This window comes from Engystomops pustulosus, chromosome 6 (genome assembly GCF_040894005.1).
Source record: "Engystomops pustulosus chromosome 6, aEngPut4.maternal, whole genome shotgun sequence".
In the NCBI taxonomy this organism is placed as follows: domain Eukaryota; kingdom Metazoa; phylum Chordata; class Amphibia; order Anura; family Leptodactylidae; genus Engystomops; species Engystomops pustulosus.
This window is the reverse complement of record NC_092416.1, coordinates 71,761,848-71,787,565: the sequence shown is the minus strand read 5'-3', so window position 1 is coordinate 71,787,565 and position 25,718 is coordinate 71,761,848. Positions and strand designations below refer to the sequence as shown.

Below are 25,718 nucleotides of genomic sequence, written 5' to 3'. Positions count from 1 at the left end.
TTTTTGCCAGGTTTATGCTTTCAGCAGGGGTGTGAAGCTAAACGATTGCATTGCAACGGTTGAATTCCTCACCAAAATCCAGAGCAATAATTTCATGTTGCTGGCAGACAACATTAAAGTGGACCTGTCTAAAGATTTTGACTACCCTGACTAACAATGCCTGCTGATAAGGGGTTACAAATCCTCCCCATATCACCTAAAAATAGCTGCCAGTGGAGTACTGTACCTTAATTACAGATATGACAGAATTTTCTGATATGCAAATTAGCTTTTGTGACTCATCTCTCTCTCTCTCAGGTTGGCAGTGAACCACACCCCATTATTCTGACAGACCGCTCTGTGTCTCTTCAAATCCCTGCTCTGCTAATATTCAACTACATACATATAAACCTCTAGGTACAGATGGGAAATATTGTGTCAATTTTTTTTACACAGTACCTTGTGTTACATTCATGACATGTGACCAGTGACATCATCCCAGGTATCTCACCCTTCTAAGCATAGCAAACTGTACCCCATGTATGTGATTACATGAAATCACAGCAGCCTCCATGGAGGATGGAGAAGAGTAGAAGTCCATGGAGCCTGCTTCACATGCTCATATACAGTTTGTTGTTTTTCGGAGGCCAAAGTACCTGAGATGATGTCAGTCTGGTCACATGACATGAACTGTGACCAGTAAGGAGGCATAAGGCATGGGGAGGATTAGATGGGAGGGAACGGCCGAGCAAGACACACCCCCTCTGATGCCAGGTAATACAAGATAAAAGGTGATTTATGTGGATGTAAGCGAAACAATTTTTAGCTAAAAGAAGGTGTCAGTAAGTGAAAAGAGCTCTATAGGAACCCGTCACTGACTGTATATGTGCGAAGGTGGTGAAAGGTCCCTTTAAGTCTGCAAAATGGCAACAGTTAGTAAAATAAAATACAGCACATCAACCACCTCATACCAAGTTTCAAAAAGGTAATTTGCAGCCATAGGGCCATTACCAAATATACAAGCAAAGTATTCAAGAGTCAAGTGTAAGATCATTCATGCAGAAGTTGGCCAAAACTTAATCAAGGTGTTGCAATGGTCCGGTCACAGTAGACACATGCCACCTGAAAATGTTTTGTGTTTGTGTGTGTTTTTTAAACACAATTTATGTTAACCATATTTTTTAATAATTTAACAGATTTTCTTTACTAATTCAGGGTACATTTACACAGCGGTATGCCCGCCGTGCTGGAGAGGAGGAGGAGGTAATCCCTCCTCCCTCCATAGAGAATAGCGGCGCACGGCCGCACACACGCCGAAAGATAGAGCATGCTCTATCTTTTTGCGGTGTGCGGCCCGGATCGGTGCCACACATTTGTGGCACCGTATCTGCGCCGCTATTGCCGTCTATGGGGACGTACATGCGGCCGCATGTACGTCCCCGCAGACGGCCAAGTGAATGTGCCCTCACCAAGTTTTTTTTATACAGCAGCCATACCATTTACATCACAGACAGAATTACAATAGATAACATCTATGAAAAAAATACCATCCTTGCATCCACCATTAAACAATGATTATTGTTGACAACCCCTATCTTCATATAGTGTGCCTAGAAAACCCTCAATAGAGCTCAGTGAGAAGGCTCTAGACCACTGCAGGCTATAGCCACGAGGATGTCATAAAGTTTATCACTAAATGCTGTTACTAAAGCTTGGGTAAAATGTCAACTCTCAATCACAGAAAAAGACATAGAGAAACATATACAGGCAGTCCCCTGGTTACATACAAGATAAGGTCTGTAGGTTTGTTCTTAAGTTGAATTTGTATGCAAGTCGGAACTGTATAATTTATAATTGTAACCTCAGCCAAATTTTTTTTGGTCGTGACAATTGGATTTTAAAAATGTTGTCATTAGAACCAGGATTAACAATAAAGCTTCAGTGTAGATACCAGTGATAACTGTTATAGCTGTGTATTGTTGTCTAAGGCTAAAGGACAGGAAATTGCCATTATCCAAAGGTCCGTTTGTAACTAGGGGTCGTATGTAAGTCAGGTGTTCTTAAGTAGGGGACAGTCTGTATAGATTTTTTAATACCTTCTGTTAACCAGATTAAAAACAAAAATTGGGGACACATTCTCTTTACCCCCTTCATGATATACGGCTATATACATCCTATTTGCACATGCCCCGTGTAATGTTATACAGAAGTGGGCCTAAATTCCCCCAGAGACTTAAAGAAGATATGTCACCAGAATTTTACCACACTGACAAACAATGCCTGCTGATTAAAGGTTACAAGTACTCTTCATATCAGTCCACACCATAAAGAACATATATGCACAGCTCCCCCGAACCTCGTATCGGAGAAGTCGCACACGCACGGGCACACTGCGGACCTATACATAGAGGTGCCATATATATAAGAAAGTATTAGAATAAAGTGCAAGTGCTGCCAAATAAAAAAACAACAAAGAATGTATAGACAACTCTGCATACGTGATCCACATCAATAGATAATGAATACAATTCATAGACATATAAAAATGCTAAGTTATGTTGTGAAAATACATAAAAAAGAATGCACTATGAATACAAAAGAATTCAGTATTTTCTGATCAAAAAAAATAACCATACATACAGTAAATATAAAAACAACAATATATAAAAACTTATGATAAAGTGCAACTTTAATGATGGCCAAGCTAGAAATATTCAACTTAATATAAAGAAAATACTATATTTGCAGTTATAAAAGTAAAGTCCTTGTGAATATGCCAGCGCAAAAAAAAAAAACACTAAAAAACCCATATATTTATATAAAGAACGATAATATTGGATCCCGTATGCAGAGTTGTGTATAAATTCTTGCTTGTGTAATTTGAGCTCCGGACTATCTGCTGTCAGGTTTGCGGTGTGGCTGTGCGTGCACGGCTTCTCCGATAGGAGGTGGAGGCTCGGGGGAGATGCGCATGCGCGGCATCTATTTCCAGGTGCCACAGCCTCATGCATCCACATACAGGACAACGGGTAATCATTCTCTTGTTACGATTGGCCAGTCCAACATGCACACTATACACATGTTTGGCTATGCATGTCTCACATTACCCCCGAGAACCACTACATGTGGCAGAACATGTTGCACCATCTTAGCCCCTCAATACCTCATTTTTTGGACACCGACTGGTGACTTTGTTATTTACAGTTGTCATCGGCATTTACTGCATATACATTGATGTATATCTGTGCCTTTGTATATGTTATTGATGGCAGTAGATCAGTGGCTCTCAACCTGTGGGTCGCGACCCCGGCGGGGGTCAAACAATCAAAACACAGGGGTCTCCTAAAGCCATCGGAGCCACAATTTTATTGCATTTTTTGGCACGAATTCAATATTCTTGTACATGGTTTGGGGTCACCGCAACATGAGGAACTGTATTGTGGGGTCACAGCACTAGAAAGGTTGAGAACCACTGCAGTAGATGATATTGTTATATACTTGTGACCAGTTGTCACACCGTAACTGGTGAATTTTTTTTTTGGGGGGGGGGGGTTTAGGGCAATTTTTTTTTCCTTGAGTGGTGGTATTTGATATATAGAGCCATTGTTTACACACCAATCTTTTTGTGGTATTTCATGCATATTTGTATCACATGACCAGAGTGACATCATCTCAGGTCCTTTAGCCTCCTAACATTAGTAAAATGTGCCTGTACTGTATGTATGTCATCACATGAAATCACAGCCGCCTCCAAGGCTGGAGAAGAGTAGAAGTAGAGTAGAAGTAAAGGGTACAAGAACTTTGATGACATCACCCTGGTCACATGACATGAAATGCTGAAAAGTAAGAAGTAGTGTGTGTCGTTCACGAATGAACTGGCCCTCCAATGTGAGTCGGGTCCCTGCAGTAATTCGATTGCTCACTTAACCCCGCCAATCGGCGAGTTAAAAGTGGTGAAGAGTGGGGGACTTGCTGGACTGAGGCTCCCTACTATACATTTAATAGGGAGGCGTTCATTAGCCAAAAGAGACGGCTCTTTTTAGGGAGCGGAGCCTCATGATCCAGCTCACTAAAAAAAAGAGCCGTAATTCCCATCGCTAGAAAGAAGTCATAAGGCATGGGGAGGTGTAGATGGGAGGGGCTGGCTGAGCAGGACACGCTCCATCCGATTCCAGGTAATAGAACATAAAATTGATTTATGGGGATGTGAAGGAAACAATCTTTAGCTAAAAGAAAGTTGTCAGTTAGTTACTCTATAGGAACTTGGCACTAGCTGTATATGTGCAAATGTGGTGACAGGTTCTCTTTAAAGGGAACCTGTCGCCAGGAATGTGATTTTTAGCTGATAACAGGTTACATAGTTTATACGGTTGAAAAGAGACATGTCCAACAAGTTCAACCAAGGAAGGGAAGGGATTGGATGAAGAGGGGATTTAAGGAAAACAACTCTATATTATAATGTAACTGTCAATGTTATTTTGATGTTAAATGACATTTAGGACATTCCTGAAGCGCTCTGCTGTCCCTGCTGTGAGCAGCGTCTGAGGCAGGCTATTCCACAGAGCTACAGTTCTCATAGTAAAGAAGCCCTGTCACATCTGGTGATCAAATCTTGTTTTCTCCAGACAGAGCCCCCTTGTCTTTTACATAAATTAATAATGTTCCCTCTATAATGTAACATTGACAGTTACATTATAATTTGGTATCTCCGTGAACGCACCGACCCAAAGAATAAATTAGACATATCATTTGTGGCGCACAGTGAAAGCCGTAAATTCCAAGCCCACATGAAAACATTGCAAATGCGTTTTTTTTCCACCAATTTCACTGCATTTTGAATGCACGGCATGGAATAATAAATACCATCACTATGAAGTGCAATTTGTTACGCAGAAAACAAGCCGTCGCAAAGCCCTTAAGTGGGGAGTGAATAATAAATATGAAAAAACAAAAAAGCGAGGTCCTTAAAGGGTTAAACTTACAGAATCTACTGAAATGATTTGTTGCTGGTAAAGTTAGTTTCCTCAAACTAAAAGCATAACTAAACTTTAAACAAAATTGCATAATTAAACAATGCAGATGATAATAAACGTTGTGAAAAATATTATCTCCTTTACTCCCACTGTGTATATACATTAGCTTTCTTTCTACTCATCTGATTTCTAATAACTCTCTCTCTCTGTATGTATATATATATATATATATATATATATATATATTTATTTATTTATTTTTTTTTACAATCCAGTCAGGTAACCTCGCCTTCTGAAGCTGCTATTGAAAACTAGATATATGCTACAAAGACCTCCAGGAGACGTACGGTATATATATTACAGAGGAAGGTACTGCTTGTGGGCTTGGGGGGTTAGTGTGGCGGGTTCCCTAATGCCTGTTGTGTGCACTGGATTTAACTATGTTTCTATATTTCCCAGAATCCTCTAGTGGAGCGTCAATGGCTGCAAGATATATATATATATCTTTAGGCAGCACCCTGGTAGCCTTGTCTCCTTAGGGTGATGTCACACATTCAGTTTTTCAGATGCAGTTTTTGATGCCCAAACCAGGAATGGAGTAAAAGTAGGAGGAGCAGCAGCTTTCAATTATTTGTCTCACCCATTATGATCCACACCTGCTTTTGGCTTAAAAAACTGCATCTGAAAAACTGAAACGTGTGCCATCACCCTTACAGAGCTGAAAAAAATCAAGCAAAATACTCTCTTGGTGAAAAGAGTTAAGCTGCAGCCTTCTGTCCTTGTCTATCTGCCATGTACGATTTTGAGAAGAACTTCTCACTGAAGCTGAAATGAACAGAGACCCTTTACCACCTGCACTATATTTCTGAAATACAAATATGATTTAATGGTTTAGTTATGCTTTAAAACCATAGAATTCAACGATATTTTGCTTTATTTTTTTTGTGACTGTAGATTTATGATGAACCCATAAAATTTCTGGTGGCCAAATGTTTATACAAGATAAGCCTCTCAAAAAGAAATTGAATGCAAGCAAAATATGAATAGGTTGCAGCAACTTATTGGCTATTATATATTATGCAAATAACAAAATTAGAACAGTAACAACACTTCCACTTTCTGTCAGTATTAGCTGTAATAACCAATGCCCAGGATGTTTTATGGCCATTAATTACGGTACCCTGCTTATGCCCTTTTGGCTCAAAGTTCTGCAAAGGAAGCAAATTACTTCCTATTGAGGTTTACATTTGCTGTGATGCCAGAAGATGCTTATCTGGAAGAAATGGAAATGTGTTCAGAGAACAAGAACATCTGAGGGCTTTTTTGTCCAACTGTGTTCAACCAAAATAATAAAACTGCATCTTTCAGATACGACATAAAAACACTTTAGAAAAAGAAAAGAAAAAAAAAAGAATGAAATCAAAAGAGCACACAGCTGCTTAATGCCAAGGCATATGTGAAGAAGATGAAGAAAGGCACATAATACAACTGTATGTGCTTAGCATTTTGTTCTATGCACCGTATATTTTTTTATATTTTCATTTATTTGTATTGACCAAAATTCTTTAAAATACGCCCTATTACCCAAAGTCAATTGATATTTACAGAGAGCTCAACAATGATCATCCACTGCTCCAAAATCTTAGTTGAAGAATGGTACAAGCCTAAACAACCCAAATTTACGTGACCGGTTGGATTTCTTCATTAGCCAACAATAAAGGTCTTTAACAGACAACAGTTCACAGCTTTATTTTATAACTTTTACTTGCAATGACTTCTATTGGGTCCTCCCCAAAGTGGTTAAGAAATGTAAATCGGTATGTGTTAAGTTTGGCTTTATATTTTATTCTATTTTCTAAGCATAGCATTGGTAATGCTGCTAGTGCGTAATTTTCAATATGCTTTTTATTTCCGCAATGGGCACACTTTTATTCCATAAAACGCAATTAAACATTAACTTTATGGTTTCATGTGTATAGTCTTGATGTTACTTTGCCCTAATTTCTTTTGCCAAAACAATTTTGTTAAAAGTACACTTTCCTTGAATTTCTGATGCCCAACTGAGGGGAAAAAAAGAATTTGAATACAGCCGGTCAAAGGAGGGGGTAATGGCTATAAATCTCCTGGAGAGTTTTCCCAGGGAGCTCACAGGCAAGGAATTCACATTCCCCCTACACTTTAACTTGGCACTGAAGACATCCACCAGCCCAACATGATGCAGGAATCTTACTGTAAATCATGCAAAATAACACAGGAAAGGACAATTAAAAAAAACAATTTGTATGGTATAAGCATCATGGTAAGAAATACAAAGTGAAGTCCATCTGAAAGATGGTATTTAACATCTTATATCTGGAGTACTCTTTTTTTCTTCAAGGTTCTAGCAATCAGTACAAGAGGAATGCCGTCCAACACCTCCTCTTAATGCTGCCCTGCCTGTCTTATGCTTCAGGGCATTCATTTCCACAAAGCACTTAAGCAAGAAATATCCATATACTGGAGGTGTACATTCCTTTTCAACAGAGTCTCTGTTGAGCAACATCAGACTAAGCCTACCTGCACACAACATCTGCAGTTCTTAGGTCGCAAACAATGGTCCTATGGTCCAAAGGGCCGTCAAATCCCTTTTCCCAACAAAACCGGGTTCACTTCCTGCCTTTAGAAAATCACAAAAATGAGATTTTAATCAATCTTAATACAAATAACTATAACGTCTATTTCTGCCACTGCGGAAACCAGGATTCCGACAGGATCAGTCATAACCTGTGAGGGGTAACCTCAGGCAGGGGTCTATATCTCCTGGAGCTCTACCATGAAAAAGAAAAATAAGCACTGCACAAGCTCAGGATGTGCCATGTCTTCCAGAGCTAGAGACCCTCTTTGCACCACCAACAGTTTTTGAAATCAGCATAAGGTTATATTCACACGACCATCATGGGGATGTACATTCAGCCGCAAGCTTATACTCCCCCCCTCCCCCTGTCAAATGGATTGTTGTCAAATTTTCTATTGGAGAAAGTTTTAAAAAACACACGCTTTCAGAGTCTGAACTTCTCTGCAGATGTTTGTTATTCCCACTGTAACAAGAATCTGATAGTTTCCAAGGCAGAAAGTCCAGCAGTGAGCAAAATATCCCCTTCCAGCATAGAACCATGTGCAGTGTACATTGATCTTCTGTTTTCAGACTACATTGCTACTGTAGTCTACAATTGGGCTGCCTGGGAGAAAGATCAACGTTGATATGGACAGGTGGCATCTGATAGTGACCTAAGCTCCTCTAAATTTTCAGTCTGCAGGGCAAAACTGGGCATTCAGAGTTGGGAAAGGAATGGCTTGACTGAAATACCACTCCCCATTTAGCTGTGTGTCTTTTAAACAAGCTATCAATCTCAGCGAGAGAACCAGATCACTTACAGCAGTACAATGCCACAGGGTACAGATATGAAGCGAACACTGCTGAGCTCTGGAGAAAATGGTAGCATTCCAGGCCTGCAATCTTTTTAAAACTTCAGCATAAGATTTCAACACAAGATATTAAGGAATATGATACTTGTTCCTTAATACCTATTCTAATCTGGACATTCTAATTTAATTTAATGCATCAACCATATATACACTGCTCAAAAAACTTAAAAGAGAACACTTAAACAACACAATATAACTCCAAGTAAATCAAACTGTCCACTTAGGAATCTGTAATGACTGACAACCAATTTTACTGGAAATGAGTAAGACACACTTAATAAAGGAGTGGTTCTGCAGGTGGGGACCACAGACCACTTCTCAGAACCAATGCTTCCTGGCTGAAGTTTTGGTCAATTCTAAATGTTGGTGCTTTCACAACCCACACAAGTGACTCAGGTAGTGCAGCTCATCTAGGATGGCACATCAATGCAAGCTGTGGCAAAAAGCTGTGCATGTTTGGTAGTGTCCAGAGGTTAAGGCCCTACCAGCAGACAACCGAGCAGCAGGACCACTACCTCCGTCTTTGTGCAAGGAGGAACAGGAGGAGCACTGCCAGAGCCCTGCAAAATGACCTCCTACCGGCCACAAATGTGCATGTGTCTGCACAAAGGGTTGGAAACCGACTCCATGAGGATGGTATGAGGGCCCGATGTCCACAGATGAGGGTTGTGCTAACAGCCCAACATTGTGCAGGACGCTTGGTATTTGTCAGAGAACTGTGCTGTTCACACATGAAAGTAGGTTCACACTGAGCACATGTGACAGACGTGACAGAGTCTGGAAACGCTGTGGAGAGCCATCTGCTGCTTGCAGCATCTTTCAGAGTGACTGGCACTGGGGTCAGTAATGGTGTAGGGTGTAATTTCTTTGGAGGGCCGCACAGCCCTCCATGTGCTCGCCAGAGGCAGCCTGACTGCCATTAGGAACCAAGATGAGATTCTCAGACCTCTAGTGTGTGTGTCAGCAGTTCTTTCAAGAAAAAGGTATTGAGGCTATGGACTTGGCCGCTTGTTCCCTAGACCTGAATCCAATTAAACACATCTGGGACATCATGTCTCACTCCATTCACCAACGTGACATTGCACTACAGACACTCCAGTAGTTGGCGGATGCTTTAGTACAGGTCTGGGAGGAGATCCCTCATGGAGACCATCCATAATCTCACCAGGAGCATGCCGAGGCATTGTAGGAAGGTTACACAGGCACGTAGAGGCCACAAACAATACTGAGCCTCCTTTTTGTCTTGTTTTATAGACTTTACATCAAAGTTGAATCAGCCTGTAGTGTGTTTTTCCGCTTTAATTTATGGACGACTTAAAATCCAAGCCTCCATTGGAAAATAAATTTAGTTTCCATGGATGATTTTTTCTTTGTGATTTTGCTATCAGCATACTTTGTTATGAGTTCAGCTACCAAACAGCCAAGGCGGCCAGCCACGCCCACCCGGAGGCCAAATGCAGAATGGTTTCTGTGCCTCTGTTACATGGGGTACGGACCAGAGCGAATGCATCGCAGGATGCCGGAAGGCCACCAGGAGGCATATGTTTATTTTTTAAGCAGCCCGCTCCGGGCCAACATTGTTTTTTAGTCTTGGACAACCCTTTTAAGTTGAATTTGTATGCAAGTCAATTTGTATGGACGCCAAATTGGTTTGTTTTAAGATTGTAACTCCAGAAAAAATATTACCAGGGAGGTAAGTAAATGTTTATTTATTTAAGCAGCCACCTCCCAGCCACCATTGTTTTTTTTAGACAGTCTCGGACAACCCCTTTAAGTACAAACTTAATGAACCTATCTTGTACGTAACTCGGGCACTGCCTGTATTGGCAATAAACATCCAGCTCCTATATGGAGAAACTTTACTTTTATTAGGCCACATAATGGTGAACTGGCCACTAATAATAATAATCTTTATATGGCGCCATTAAATTCCACAGCGCTTTACAAATCATAAAGCGACAATATGTGGCTGCCAGATACTCCTGGTGTTGATCATTTAAAAGATGAGCCAAGTACAGGACAGAATGAAATCTAACATACCAGCATTCAGTCTCCGAATACACAGACCAAATTAACCACCAGAATAACCAAACATTTATTTCAACTCAGAAGTGAAACCTTAAAGTGAACCTTTCACCATTAAAATGCATGCACTGTGTAACAGAGCAAGAAGAACAACACAGATTGATACAGATTTCCATTAAAAAAAAATTACTTAAATCTCTGCTTTTTCTATGCTCTATGTCAAAGGGGAGGTTAATTTAGTATTTAGTTTTCACTATATGTGCACACTTATACAGGAACGGCTACCATTTACTGACAGGAGAGGCCTATAGAGAGATCAAACCTTGAGGATGTGATCACAAGTTCAGTCTGGATTTCAAAACGCAATCCAGGCATAACACGGAGGCGTTCGGCTGGATCGCACATGCGTTTCAACAGATTTTGCAATGTTGTGATATTCTGAATTGTACGTACAGAGAGGCAGGTCTGCGGAGGTTACTCAAGTATAGAGTAGCCTCTGCAGGTAAGGAACACCTAAAAATAGTAGATTCCACACAGTAGATTTCCTTTAAATTATATGTTATTCTGTTCAGCTCTTCCTGCTCTATATCAGGCTGCCTGGAGATTATATTGCATTTTCACTGTGACAGGTTTCTATTAAACTAAAGACAACTTCGGCAGGCAGTCTGGGCACAATGAGGGCGACTTATCAAAAGCATTAAAAAATAATAATAATTTAAAAAAAAAAAAAAGTTACCATAAGTACTCTTCTGCACTAGCACCAGAAGATCACTGTGGATGATAAATCTGGCATCGGTTAATACTGTTTAGTCATACTTTGGACCATCTGTCAAGGTAGATTAAGTCAGAAAACTTACCAAAGTTTTGTTGCATTTGAATATGTTTAGACACTCTGGCCCATGTTTATTAAAACCTGTTAAGTGTGAAGAATGCGCCAGATTCATCAAAAACGGGCACAGACTTCATTAATCTGGCACCCCCTGCACTGCTCGGGAAGTGTGCATCTTTTTTGGTGCGTTTTGCTCATCCTGCAGAATTGTAGCGCATGTCAGTGATAAATGTGGTGCAAACTCCCCATAAGGTGCACATTTTTTTCTGTTTTGTTGGGTACAGAGCAGCAGCAACACAAAACTGGAATAGAAATTTTATAAATACATGTACAAGCAGTTTGCACATTCTTTTTTGTGCAAAACCAGACAGAAAACAGGCGCAAACGCTTTAATAAATGTGGGACAATATATTGATGTCCAAAACATAATAGATCATCTGACTACTTCGTACATTACCATCTGTCAGAACACTAAAGTATATTGAACATAAGCATAATTATAAAGCATTGTGCTATAGAAATCTAACACGTTGTCACAAGTCACTATTATTGGAGGCAGTAACGCACACTCCAAAAATAAAGCAATTTCCCGCTGTATTGTCTTACTGGGACCCAATATATTTATATACACCACATCTGCTGAATGCCACATATCTGTCAAATATAGCAACAAGCTGGCTTGCTGCTTTCAGCGCTGTCAATCCTGCTGCCATAGCGGCTAGGACTTCAAGGGTTAACCTACTTTTGGTAGCTCATCACCATCATCTAATATATCACACTATAGATATTTCTGGCACATGAGGTGTTTAGTCAAAGGCACGTCAATGCACATAAATTAACAGGCATCACGTAACAGGAGGTTCCTGCATTGTCAGTGCCTGGATATACAAGAAGAGATCTGCAAATATCTGGGGCTTTGTTACATTGTTTTAATATACAAACACATTGGGACTCCTTTGATTGCTTAGACATCTCATGTATAGATTTCCATTAACAGCAGGTAGATGAAAGTTATATGGAGTGTCAGAAAGCATAACGCAGAGGAGAATGAGACAAGTCTCTTATTTTCTTGTAATGAGACCTCTATTGTCATTGTGTAAATGTACAGTGTGTGGTCCCTACTGAAAGCTATCATATGGAGATCTGCAATGCGCATACCCATGGACTAGGAACGTTTACCCTACAACACTGCCTAGTCCACTGTCTGGAAGCAGGATCCTGGCATTCACAATCAGAAAGGGATGTGAATGAAAACCCTGCAAGGAGGGGATTAATGAACAACACTGATGAGGAGAAATGACATGTAACCTGCAGGTACCAACTGGCTTCAGCAAGATAGAGGCAAGCAGAAGGCAGGACAAGCAGGTCTCTGCAGAACAGGGAAACCAGCAAGGTGGTTACATGGGTTATGCATAGTGATTCTTAGTGAAAGAGTGATTCTTTAGCAGAACATGAAATAAATGCCACCTATTAACCTCAGCAGCTGGCCCCAGGTGCAGCAATGGGAGCCATCAACTCTGCGTCTATGGCAACAGACCAATGAAATATTTACGATCAGCCAGAAAAGACTTGTGATTTTTCTTTTGCTTCTCAGTGCTACCATCCTAGGGATCTTAACAACGCCCCCTCCCCCAGTGGTAAAAAAAAAATCACTGGGATCAGAGAAAAATCTCAGGGTAGAGAACAAATAACATGAACCTAGGACATGAAGGGATCTAGAAAAAAAACTGCATCATCTAAAGGGTGGTGGATGCCTTTAAATCGATCCAAAAAGCAATGGACAGTAAAGTAAAGGATTCTTCATATTTAGTCTTTTAGTGTCCAGCTGTCACCATGGAAAGAGGGTAAACCAGTGCCTGGCAGCCGGTAACGGAGAGTATTATCACACTGGATACACATAAATACATCGTATTATCATGCTGGATACATATAGATACACAGTATTATCACGCTGGATCCACATAGATGCCATAGAATTATTACACACTGGATACATTTAGATATATAGTATTATTACACTGGCTACACATAGATACATAGTATTACTACGCAGGATACACATAGATGCCATAGAATTATTACACTGGATACATATAGATACTTAGTATTATTACACTGGATACATATAGATACTTAGTATTATTACACTGGATACACATAGATACTTAGTATTATTACACTGGATACACATAGATACCCTCTTTCCTCCATGGAAAGCAGGCACCTTGTGCGAGGGATGTGGCACTAGAGGTCACCTACCCCTGTAGCCTCATCCTGTGCTTCCCCTCCCGGCCCCCTCACCTCGGGCAGCCAGTGCACCACACACCAGCCCGGTAACGAGCAGCAGACAGGCCGGGGAACACCGCCACATCCCCGGCATCTTCTCCTCCCTCCTCCCTGGCTCCGGGTGCTAAGCACAACCAAACGTCCCTCCCCCTCGTTTGCTTCTCCTCCGGTATTCCGGGAGGGTGAGCGCAGCGCTCCTCGCAGTACGTGTCCCTCCGGCTCCGCTGAGGTGAACTTAATATTCCCGATACGGTACCCGGTGCGGAGCTAAGATGGCGGATGCTACTGAGAAGACGTCTCTGTGTCTGCGGGCACCGCGGTGACCAACCCCACCCCCTGCCACACCTACCAATCACTGCAACGTTTGCGTTCCAGTTTGTTAGAGCCACGCCCATATCAGGTACTCGCCGCGTTTGTTATTGGTTACCTGTGGAACGCAGGATTTTCCCGCCCATGATGGGCTGAGGTGTTATACAAATAGTGGGGCAGCCCCCTGCCTGAGGGGATGAGATGAGGCAGGTTCTGTGATGGGTGGTGGAGGGTACGTGTGATGTGTGGGAAGGTACCGCCTGCATCCTCAGAGATGCTCTGCACCAAGGGCACACCCTGTACCCGTCAGAATACCTTGTGGTAACAGTGTGTCATACCCATCTGGTCATATCAGGTTAACCATAATATTTCTGTATATGTGATATGGATTTTATTCCAGTAAAGTAATAAAACCTTATTGTGCCCATAATAATACCCTCAACAACAGCAACTAGTATTGTACAAGGGATACACATTGCCCTTATAATGCCAGCTGGTACCCCAAGATAATAAAGGTATATAATAATTATTCTTTATTTATATAGCACCTACAGATATGTCTATATAATAACTTCCAGTGCCCATAAAAAGACTTTAGTGCTGTCAGCTAAAGGGGAATTTTCATCTGGAAACTCACATTTAATTTAATATCAAATATAGATAAATTTCTTCAATTGCATGGTATTAAAACAATTTACCTGTGTGAAGATTATTTACATAAATGTAGTTATATGGTCCCTTACAAATGAAGGACAATTTTCCTTGGATACAACGACCCTTGCTGGAGTGATAGCACCAAAAAAACACAATTTTTTATTTGGTATATGAAATGGCTGGATGTTACTGCATGTCCCACAGTCCCCCTGTAGTAATGAACACTGAATCCAAGTGTCCGGGTGCCTCAATAGTGTATGCCTGGGTACTGCTGCCAGATGCAGGGGTTGTCATATTTATTTATTATTTATTCTTTTATGTATATAGTGCCTACAGATTACGCAGCACTGCACAGAGCTTGCCAAATCAGTCCCTGTCCCCAATGGGGTTCACAATCTAATCACCCTACCAGTATGTTTTGGAGTGATATCCAGCTTTCTCGATAGGGACCATATGACTACATTTATAAGACACTGGACCAGATTTTGGCCAGGGGCAGTTTGCCTCACAAACGTGCCAGATTATTAAAAACTGGCGCACAGTCTTCAACTATAAGGCACAGCTCTGGAAGTGTGCAACATTTATTTTATAATCCAACTTTAATATACAACATGCAACATAGATCTGTGGCGTTGCTGTGTTAAATATGTTGCAAAATCCGACTAAGCACTACCACACCCCTTTAGGTGTACAATTTTTCTGTCTTGTTGGACACAAAACTCAGACACTTCTTAAAAATATGTGCAAGCTCCAAAGATGCTCTATGCATTGCAAAGTACAACAGAAAACTGGCACAGCCAGTTTAATAGACCTGGGACATTAACTTCAAACTTTATTAACTTTTTTTTAAAAATCCATACATTTGGCAGATGAAGGAAATTAAATGTGTATGCCCAGATAAGAATATCCCTTTAACCCTTTTACAACCCGTGACATGCCATTACGTCACGGGTCGGCTGCGAGTGCTTGGGGAGGGCTCACAGACTGAGCCCTCTCCATTGCCGGCAAGTCTTTGCTGCATATCACAGCAAAGACCAGTAACACTAGCACATCACCGCCAGCAAAGCTCACCTTAGTAAGCAGCTCCTAGTGCTGAATTTATGGATGACAGGTCCTCTTTAAATACTATAAAGTGCAATTTGTTAAGCAGAAAACATGCAGTCACAGAGCTCTTTACGGGGGAAAAAAAAGTTATAGATCTTTGAAGATGGGGAGTAAAAAATGGAAACGCAAAAATGAAAAAGGGCCTTCGGTCTTAAAGGGTTAATGTACATATATTTTTTTTTTTACATGTAGTCTGGACATTATACATGCATATACTTTTTTTGGTGCAAAATGATGTTAGGAATGCTCTGTCACGCCTTTTCTCAATCTAGCTTCCTTATTTGCCGCAAATAGGATCTATGTTGTAGGAGAAAAAATTTGTGACAAATTAGGCGCAAATGAATCGAATGGGTGACAATACAAAATGCATTTAAAAAGGCAAACAATGATTAACATAAATTACAAAACAAGAAAATGAAAAAAAAACAGGTGCAAAAAACCAAGGCAAACCTTCATGCTAAGCATTCCCCATGACAACTCTCAGAATGTCATCTATGGGTAACTCCAGACATTGTAGAATTGTATTGCATTACAGAAGTTTATTTCTGCACCATTGTCTCTAGAAATAAGTGGCATGTCACATATTCTAGTCATTATTTCCATACACTTCACAACTAATGTATTACACTGCAGATTTATTGCACTGATATACAGAAGTCAGCATGCAATATATCACTAGTTAGGATATCCTTACTTTGGCTGATGTTAAGAGAGAGTAACTACAGGCAGTCCCTGGCTTACATACAAGATGGGTTCTGCAGGTTTGTTCTTAAGTCAAATTTTTATCAAAGTTGGAACTGTATATTTAATAATTGTAACCATAGCCAATATTTTTTTTGTCTGTGACAATTGGATTTTAAAACTTTGTCATAAGAACCCGTATTAACAATAAAGCTTAATTGCAGACACCTTTGATAGATCTTACAGCTGATCAATGTAGCCTAGGACTAAAATACAGTAAATTACCCACACCCAGAGGTCTGTTTGTAACCAGGGGTTGTCTCTAAGTTGGGTGTTCTTAAGTAGAAGACCGCCTGTATATGATTGCAATAAGAAAGAATTGGTTATCCCTCTGTCAGAGTTGTTAAACATAAAATCTATGGTTGTGGAAGATTTTCTAGATATATAAATCACTATTACCAGCCCTCGGTCATTATCATCATTGTCAAATCCTATTAAATGTAGCTGCTTTGTTATGTCTAGTTTTAAGATGTTCTTCAGCAGCAGTTAACTGCTACAGCCACACTTCTCTATTAATCCATGCTTCATCTAGGAATATTCACAGACGGCGTCATTCTAAAAATTAATATTGGAAAGGCAGAGATCATAATATATTTATGAGCCAAGAGCATTATAAAGATAGCAGTTGTTCACAGATTCTTGGCACTTGAAATACCTTAGGCTATGCTACTGAATGCTAGTAGGACCATTCTACATGGAAATGTGAAGAAACATCCACCTCAAAAATTCAAGTAAATCTTTTAATATAGCCTTGAGTTTGCTTGTTCTTTTCAGCGCAATTCATGAATGTGGCGCACTCTGCACACTTCACTGGCAAACTGCCCGCGAGCCCTCTCCATGCACCGGGACTGTGCACGTGGCATACTAGTACGGCACGTGTCAGAAAGGGGTTAAGGAAATCTACCAGCAGGCTTATGGATTGTAAACCAAACACACTGACATACTGGTGTGTTCCCCCTCGGGCAGGATTTGTTCGATGTAAAGATAAAAAACTCACACAATCCTGTAAAGCTATATCAGAAAAATTACATGATCATTAATATTTTTTCTACATTGCATAACACTTTTTAAAAATCACTTTAATGCTTCTGTAGTACTCAGCAGATATTCAATATGAAGATCTGTGCGGAAAAATGTTCATATTACACCAATTGTGCAGATACCAGGTTCACATTCTGCTACACATCTTCAGTAATGCTAATCTCTTCAAAACCAGACAGCATTAGACAATTATTTTTAACCACTGCCATTTGCAATTCTATTGCTAAAAATTGCTGTTGCATACTGTGCTAAAACTGTATCAGGCCAGGAAAGGCTGTACATAAGAATGCACTTTTAAATTCCATAAATACTCCTGGATGGCAATCCCCATTATATAAATACTTGCACAGTACAGTCATGAGATAATATTACATATAAATATACCATATTTTCTAGACTATCAGACACTTCTTACTATAGGATGCACCCCAGATTTAGGCTTCCAAAAAGGAAAAATATATTTTACACCACTTAAAATATCCCTGTTGGTCGCGCTAAAGCACAGCACACACAGATCTGCTACATTCATACATTTACACACACAGCTCTGCTTCATCCATACATTTACACACACAGCTCTGGTTCATCCATACAGTTACACAAACAGTTCAGCTTCATCCATACATTTACACACACAGCTGTGCTACATCCATACATTTACACACACAGATGTCACGGGTGTCCCTGCAACCCACGTCTCGCCCGTGCCCGCTCCGGTCCCCGGCTCCCACGTGGCCCCCAGCTTCCCCCTGTGTTGTCTTACCTCTCCTCGCTCCTGCTCAGCGCGGTGCGCGTGTACCCACCACTACTGGGGTGCACAGCAGTGCTCAAAGATTTAAAGGGCCAGCACACCAATAATTGGTGCTGGCCATTTCCACGTGTTTTATAAAAGCTGCCCACTTCCTCCATTCCCTGCTGGATCTTTGTTCTTCTTGCCTTATACCTGCATTCCTGTGTCTCCTGGATTCCTGTGTGTTCCTGTGTGTACCTGTGTATCCTGCACTCCTGTTCCCATGTGTTCCTGCTCCTGAGTTCCCATGTCCTGTGTGTCAGTGTTTCCGTCCCCATCTGCCTAGACCTCCCGTTGTTGAACCTGGATTGGACTTGACGTTGCATCTCTATTGCCTGCCCTGACCCTGTGCCTGGACCTGACTACGAGTCTTCCGCTAAGGTACCTTGACCTCATCTCCCACCACGGTCAAGTCGCACCTGTGGAACAACCTAATGGTACTCTGCCGCAGCAAGATCAATCCACTTTGCGGCAGGCTCTGGTGAACATTAGGTGCCACTTAGACTCTGGTCCCAGGTGTCGGCTAGCACCACCTCCCGCAGTGGTCCAGAGGATTCACTCATCCTGAATCCTGACAGCAAGATCCGGCCATGGATCCCGCCGAGGTTCCGCTACCTTCAATGGCTGACCTTACCACCTGCACAAATCACCGCCTCCTTGCAGCAATTGCTGGCTACCCATTACCTGCATCCAGTATCTGCAGTAACTCCGGTTTCTATAGCTGCATCACCTACTGCTGAGCCCATGCTGCATCTATCCATGCCCTTCAAGGTGCCTTTTGTGATCAGCCTTCTTTCCGGAAAGCCCTGGCATGGGCTACTCCCCTCTGGGATAGGAACGATCCAGTCATGGCTACTCTTACCGTGTTCCTCGTTGATCTGTCTTTGAGGAACCTGCCCTGGCGTCTTCTGCTGAGACTGCACTGTTGAACCTGCCTCAAGGGGACTCTTCTGTTGGAGACTATGCGGTCCAGTTGTGTACTTTAGCCTCTGAGCTGGATCGGAATGAGGCAGCCTTGCTTGCAACTTTTATAAAGGGACTGTCTACTCAGATCAAAGATGCCCTCTCTCATGGGACCTGCCGTTTACCCTGAATGGTCTTGGCTACTCGGATAGATAACCGCTTCTCTGAACGCAAGGAGGAACAGCAGGTTGATCTAGCGCAACCTCCAGAGTCCGACGTTTTTTTCCACCTGGCTCCAGTTTTCCAAATATCTCCTCTGCCGTCTCCTACTTCTGCTACCGAAAAGCCCTTGCTGATGGGTAAAACCTGGCTAACACCCCAAGAGCACTCTAGACGTAGATCTCTGTATCTACTGTGCCAGCCAGAAAAACACTTCCTCCAGTCGTGTCTAGTGCGTCCACAGCGTCTAGGAAGTCATTCACACCTAGGATTCCTAGGAGGAGCATCTCTAGGCAAGAGTAAAGCTTCTCCATGCCTGTATCTTCTAGTTCTGCTCAGCTTTGGAACCAGTTATCCTTTTCAAGTCTCAGCTTTCCTGAACTCCGGTTCTGCAGGGAATTTCGTGGATGCCACTCTGGTCTCCCGGCATCATCTCCCAGTGGTTCGTCTGGAGAAACCCCTGGTCATCTCATTAGTTAGAGGGCAGATCCTCTGTGACCCAGTCCAGTATCGCACCGAACCATTGTGCTTACAAGTTGGTGCCTTGCATAAACAGAAAATGTTTTTATATGTGCCTCCCTCCTCCACAGCCCTCGTTCTATTGGGACTTCCATGGTTGCAGCAACACAAACCTGTCCTCAACTTACAGACTGGGGAGGTTCTTCACTGGGGTTCTGAGTGCCAGTCTAACTGCCTTGAGGCCCCCCGACCAGTGTCCGCCAGGTTTTATTATGAGCCTTCCAAGCCGTTGGCGGGTCTTCCTGCTGTTTATAAGGACCTTGCTGATGTCTTCTCAGAGAAACTGCCGAGACTCTGCCTCTGCACCGTCCTTACGACTGTCCTATAGAGCTGCTACCAGGCACGTCTCCTCCACATGGTCGGGTATATACACTTTCCGTGCCCGGAGACCACAAGAATTTCCAAACTGCTCAGTGCCTCAACCCACGACAAGTTTTCTGGTTCCTTTTCTCTTCTCGCTTCATTTTCCTGATCAACTTCCGGAAAGAATATCAAGGCGGATGCTCTCTTTCGTGCCTCTGATATTGTCGGGAAGAACCGACTGATTCTTGCTGCTCCAGTGGATCTGCGGCAGCTCCCTCCTGGCAAGACATATGTCCGACCTGCTTTGCGGAGAAAGATATTGACTTAGGGACATTGCTCTCGAGTGGCTGGGCATCCTGGGGTGCAGCATTCAGTAGCTCGCTACTATTGGTGGCCAGGCCTGGTCAAAGATGTGCGGGAGTTTGTGGGTTCCTGCACGTCCTGTGATCGTAATAAGCCATCTTGCCTAAAACCTGCTGGTCTCCTGTTGCCTTTGCCGTTACCCAGCTGCCCGTGGACTTATGTAGCCATGGATTTTATTACGGATCTGCCATCTTCCTCTGGAAATTACATCATCTGGGTGGTAACTGACAGGTTCTCGAAGATGTCTCATTTTGTTCCACTGCCAGGTCTGCCGTCAGCTCCTCATCTGGCCAGTCTGTACTTCCTCCATATCTTCCAGTTACATGGACTCCCTCTGCATATTGTCTCTGACTGTGGGGTCCGGTTTGTTTTCAGATTCTGGCGTACTCTCTACAATCAACTGCCGGTCAAGCTGGACTTCTCCTCCGCATATCATCCCCAGACTAACAGGCAAGTGGAGAGAGCCAACCAAACTCTGGGCTGTTACCTTTGTCACTTTGTCTCTGCTCATCAGGACGACTGGTCCACCCTGCTAACGTGGGCAGAGTTCTCCTACAACTCTTTGGATTCTGGGTTTGCTGGCGCTGCTCCATTCTTCATTCTTTATTGTCTTTGGAGGAATTCCACACCAATCGCCTCCTCTGTCCGTGCCCTTGGATGTCCCTGCAGTGGAGGAATTGTTGCAGGACCTCAAATTGATCTGCGAACAAACACGTCAGTCTCTGTTTCAGGTGTCAGTCCGCACCAAGACTCAAGCTGATAGGAAGCGCAGGTCTCCTCCAGTTTTTTCTCCAGGTGACAAGGTGTGGTTATCATCCAGATACGTCCGCTTGAAGATTCCCAGCTACAAGCTTAGTCCACGTTTTCTGGGGCCTTTCGAGGTGATAAAACACATAAATCCTGTGGCTGCCACAACGGGCTAGTGGAACCCTGGTGGAACCCTGCCGCAGCAAGACCATCCCGCTTTGCAGCGGACTCTGGTGAAGACCAGGTGCCACTTAGACTCCTGTCCCAGGTGTCGGCTAGTACCACCTCCCGCAGTGGTCCAGAGGATTCACTCATCCCGCATCCTGACATCAGATCAGCTATACACATATAATTAACACTCTGGGAACTACTACACATCATCTGATCTCCATTACAGTGGTTAGGAGGGTCTGGCAGTGCAAGATTTTTTCTTGCTAAAAAGTGTCTCTTATAGTCCAAAAAATATGGTTATTTCCTGCAAAGACATGAATACATTTTACCCATATAGCACAAATATTACTACAAATTTCAGTTTTTTTTAAACAGAATTATACAGTACAGGGGGTTGATAATCTCAGTGATCTCTGGAGGTAACCAGATTGCATCGGTGCAACTCAGTAATACAAATCTCAAGTTGCAGGGCAGGGAGGAAAAAGGGGGAGTGGAGTAGGGGAACAGGAAGATGGGATGGGTGGGAAGGGTAGGAGAAGATTGTACATATCAGAGGAGGGGGTTACAGTAGCAATAACCACAATATTAACAGTTAACAATAACCATAACAGTAACATGTTCCCTGTATGCTTACACCTATTAGCTGTGGCGATGTTGGACTCGTTAATGAGTCTGTCCTGGGGTATGATTCAATAAATAACATATGTTGAGCACCAAAGTCCGTAAGAGTGAGTTAAGTGAGGTTTGTGAAGTTTAAAGTCTGATCTACCGAGGAGAATTTGATGTGTAGTATTCATTTGCCGCATGTACGATCGTATGTAGGTAATGAGCTCATTCTGGTTGCAATAAGTTTTTTCATAGTTGTGTTGCATTATATACCCTGCACATTCTCCCTAAGTAATGGGGGAAAGCTAGATTTCCATTTTTTAGCTATGTGTACTCTGGTGACTGCCAAGTACAGATTTTCTATCCATTTATAGGAGTATCACCAAGTTTAAATGTTATCGACAGCCTATATTGTTAACTCTATCTTGCTTACATTAGTTTTATACAGGACCAGATTAAAGGTTCCTGCAGTATGGAGCAGCTCATTTAGGATGGGGCTATCCCCTCTCGGCAGCCAATGAGGACCCCCTACAACAATGGAGGAGATTTATCAATGTGTATATGCCAGAAAACTAGAGTAATTTGCACCTGAAATGCCTTGTACCACATTTACTAAGTTTACTAAAACCAATTTTAGACTTTTTTTTGTGTTTTTTTGTGTTTTAGGCTTTTTTTGTGGGTGTCGTTAGAAGATCCGACTAATTTAACTTTCAAATTGTGTCGCAAGACAATGCACTTACATGCAACAGGAAGAAGAAGGTGAACTCCGGCAGACATGGAATGAAATGGCAATTTAAGCAGTAGCTTATTTATAACTGCTCTGCCTCAACAGGGGTGCACCAGCCATGAGGCGAGTTGAGTATCTTGACTCAGGCAGCATTACCTTCAGCTAGATGGGGAGCAGGAGAAGGTACACAATTATCTGCAATAAAACGACCCTTAAAAATATTTGGGGTAAATTTATTCATGTGTTGGACTTTAGACTACACTTTCACCCTTTACTATTTACTCTGTATACATACAAATGGTTCTGAATTTGCCTATATATCGAGGAACTTGGTAAATTAGTAGTTGTTGGGGCATAACATTCTTTGCAAATTTGGGGTTTCAGCTCAGGTTTTATTGCATAAATGGAATAAAAAATAATAAATGTTTTCACACTGTTTTCATACAGTGCAGATAGCTCTCATATATTTTTATACAATGCAAAACCTCTTAAAGGGAACCTGTCACCAGGAGACCCATTTTTAGCACTCCCCAGTCCCCACAGAGCATAGTACATACACTGCCAAAGTGTTTTTGTATTAAAAATAGGTTTTACAGAAAAAAGATATGTTATATTGTACCTTTAATTAGCATCTGCTGTGTGACTAGGCAGTTGCCAATTGGGAGGGGCTGGAAAGGAGCAGTTCCCCCCCACCCTTGGGAAACATGTGACCTTTTCAAATATATGAATAACTCCCCACACTCGGGATTGGCTGTAGAGGAGCAGGGGGCGTCGCTAAGCCCAGTGATGGGTGTTTTCATATATTTGAAAAGGTCACATGGAGTAGCTGAATCCCATGGGTGGGGGGTGGGGGAACTGCTCCTTTCCAGCTCCTCCCAAAAGGCAACTGCCTAGTCACACAGCAGATGCTAATGAAAGGTACAATATAACATATCTTTTTTTCTGTAAAACCTATTTTTTATACAAAAACACTTTGGCAGTGTATGTACTATGCTGTGTGGGGCTTAGGGGAGTGCTAAAAATGGGTCTCCTAGTGACAGGTTCCCTTTAAGAACAATTTACCTAAACAGTGATTATAAGTGGCCTTCAATTTAGTTACTATGGAAACCAGCTCTATTGACATTGTTACTTACTGAAAGATCTTGAAAGAGTTATTCTTATATCGGCATTCACATTTAATTTCATTAATCTACCATATGTATGCATTTCTTCAATTGCATGTTATTACAAAAATCTACTTGTGTGAAGATAATTTCCCATAGATGTTGTCCCTTAGAAACAAGATAGTTGTCCTTGGATATGACCGCCACCTCACCCTGGCAGTGGTGACCATGCGCTATTGAGTCCTTCCTGACCACCTGGATTCAGCTTTTTTACCACAGGATGGTGCTGGGACATGCAGTAATTCCTTGCCATTTGAAATGCAAAAACTATTTGTTTCTTGGTGCAATCGCTCATGCTGTAGTGGTCATATCCAAGGACAACAATCTTGTTGCTAAGGGACCATATGACTAAATTAATGGGAAATTATATTCACACTGTCGATTTATTTTAATAACATGCAATTTACTAAATGTACTGTATGTATATGACAAATTAATTAAATTAAATGTGAACACCATCTATGCATTCAACATCCCAGCAACGGAGTTGCGACCGGACAGGATAACTAAATGCCCTAAGTGCGAGGAGCCACTAGTAGGTCTTTATCACACTATTTGGGCGTGCCCCAACTTGCAACCCTACTGGACCGAAATCCGAGACCAAATTGCTAGAGCCTACTCTGTGACACTCCCCATCACAGCTCTAGGATTACTATTTCACTCCACCATACCTGAAGGGGCAGAGGAGGAGGCAGGGAACCCTGTTGGTAGCCAAGAGATGTCTACTAAATCATTGGTTGGAACACACATTACCCACATGGGCAGAAGTGCTAGCACAGATAAAGACATACCTCGAAGTAGACAGGCTAGAAACAGAGAGACTGGGTAATAAACGTACGAAATCGTTCTTCCGCAAATGGAGGAAATTTATCACCACCTACCTCACGACAGAGGAGATCAGGCGTCTTAAGGCAAAACTATGTCGTACAACTTGGTACCATACCGAGAACTTGAAAGGGACCCTAGGACGTTTACAGATAGACACAACTAATTTCTAGTGTCAGCAAGGGGTTACCTACATGAAAACATCTATCCTGCCCTTAGAAAAACGAGGTTACTTTATGCCACACACTGGATCACTATGTCTCCCACGATATAAATAGTTATACTACTTATGTATTTCCTATTATGTATGATTTTAATCGTTTAAGGGAAACGCTGTTGTGCAGTGAACAAGACAGACGAATAGCCGTAAGGGCGCTGGTTGCGCCTTGTTTATGTTACAAAGTTGAGATCTAACTGTGATTAAGAACAATGGTCAAAAAACATAAGAATTCAATGCTTTGTATTAATACTGACACTACTGTAACCGTTACTATATGTATGCATGTATATTCTTTACGGTAGACCAAATACAGCTTTTAAAAAAAAAAAATAATTAAATGTGAATGCCCAGATGAGAGTACAATTGATCTTCTTTTTCCCAACCCAGTGAATTAATGTGTACCTATTATAGTATTAGTTGGAAGCCCTTATCATTAAGGACCATGAGCTGGGCCCCCATGACTGCTGGAACAGCAGTCTCCCATTACACTGAATGTGAACTGTGTCAACAAACCTCTAATAGATCTTTGTCAGATATGGTTCTTGATTGAGCACCATGGCCACGGCCTGTAATGTTCTCCACAGCCCCCTGTAATGTCCTTCACAGCCCCCTTTCATGACCTTCACAGCCCCCTTTCATGTCCTCCCTGTACTTATAACCCCCTGTAGTAGTCCCCACAGTCTCCTCAATGTTTCCAAAAGCCTTCAAAAAGTTCCCCCAACCACCAGTGATGTCCCCTAAGCCCCCACCCATGTC

At 42.0% G+C, this 25,718-nt stretch overlaps 1 protein-coding gene across 4 annotated transcripts in view; it reads right to left on the bottom strand.

Annotated features, from left to right (window-relative positions):
* The window catches only part of CLSTN1 (calsyntenin 1), a 68,743-nt gene extending 54,889 nt beyond the window's left edge, over positions 1-13,854 (bottom strand). For 2 of the 4 annotated variants that reach the window (XM_072156506.1, XM_072156508.1), the window contains exon 1: positions 13,573-13,854. In XM_072156506.1, the coding sequence (XP_072012607.1) occupies positions 13,573-13,651 (79 nt within the window). In that variant the 5' untranslated portion in view covers positions 13,652-13,854. The remainder of the gene's footprint in view (positions 1-13,572) is intronic. The other 2 variants (XM_072156507.1, XM_072156509.1) reach the window with 1 other exon arrangement.
* Positions 13,855-25,718: the final 11,864 nt, after the last annotated feature.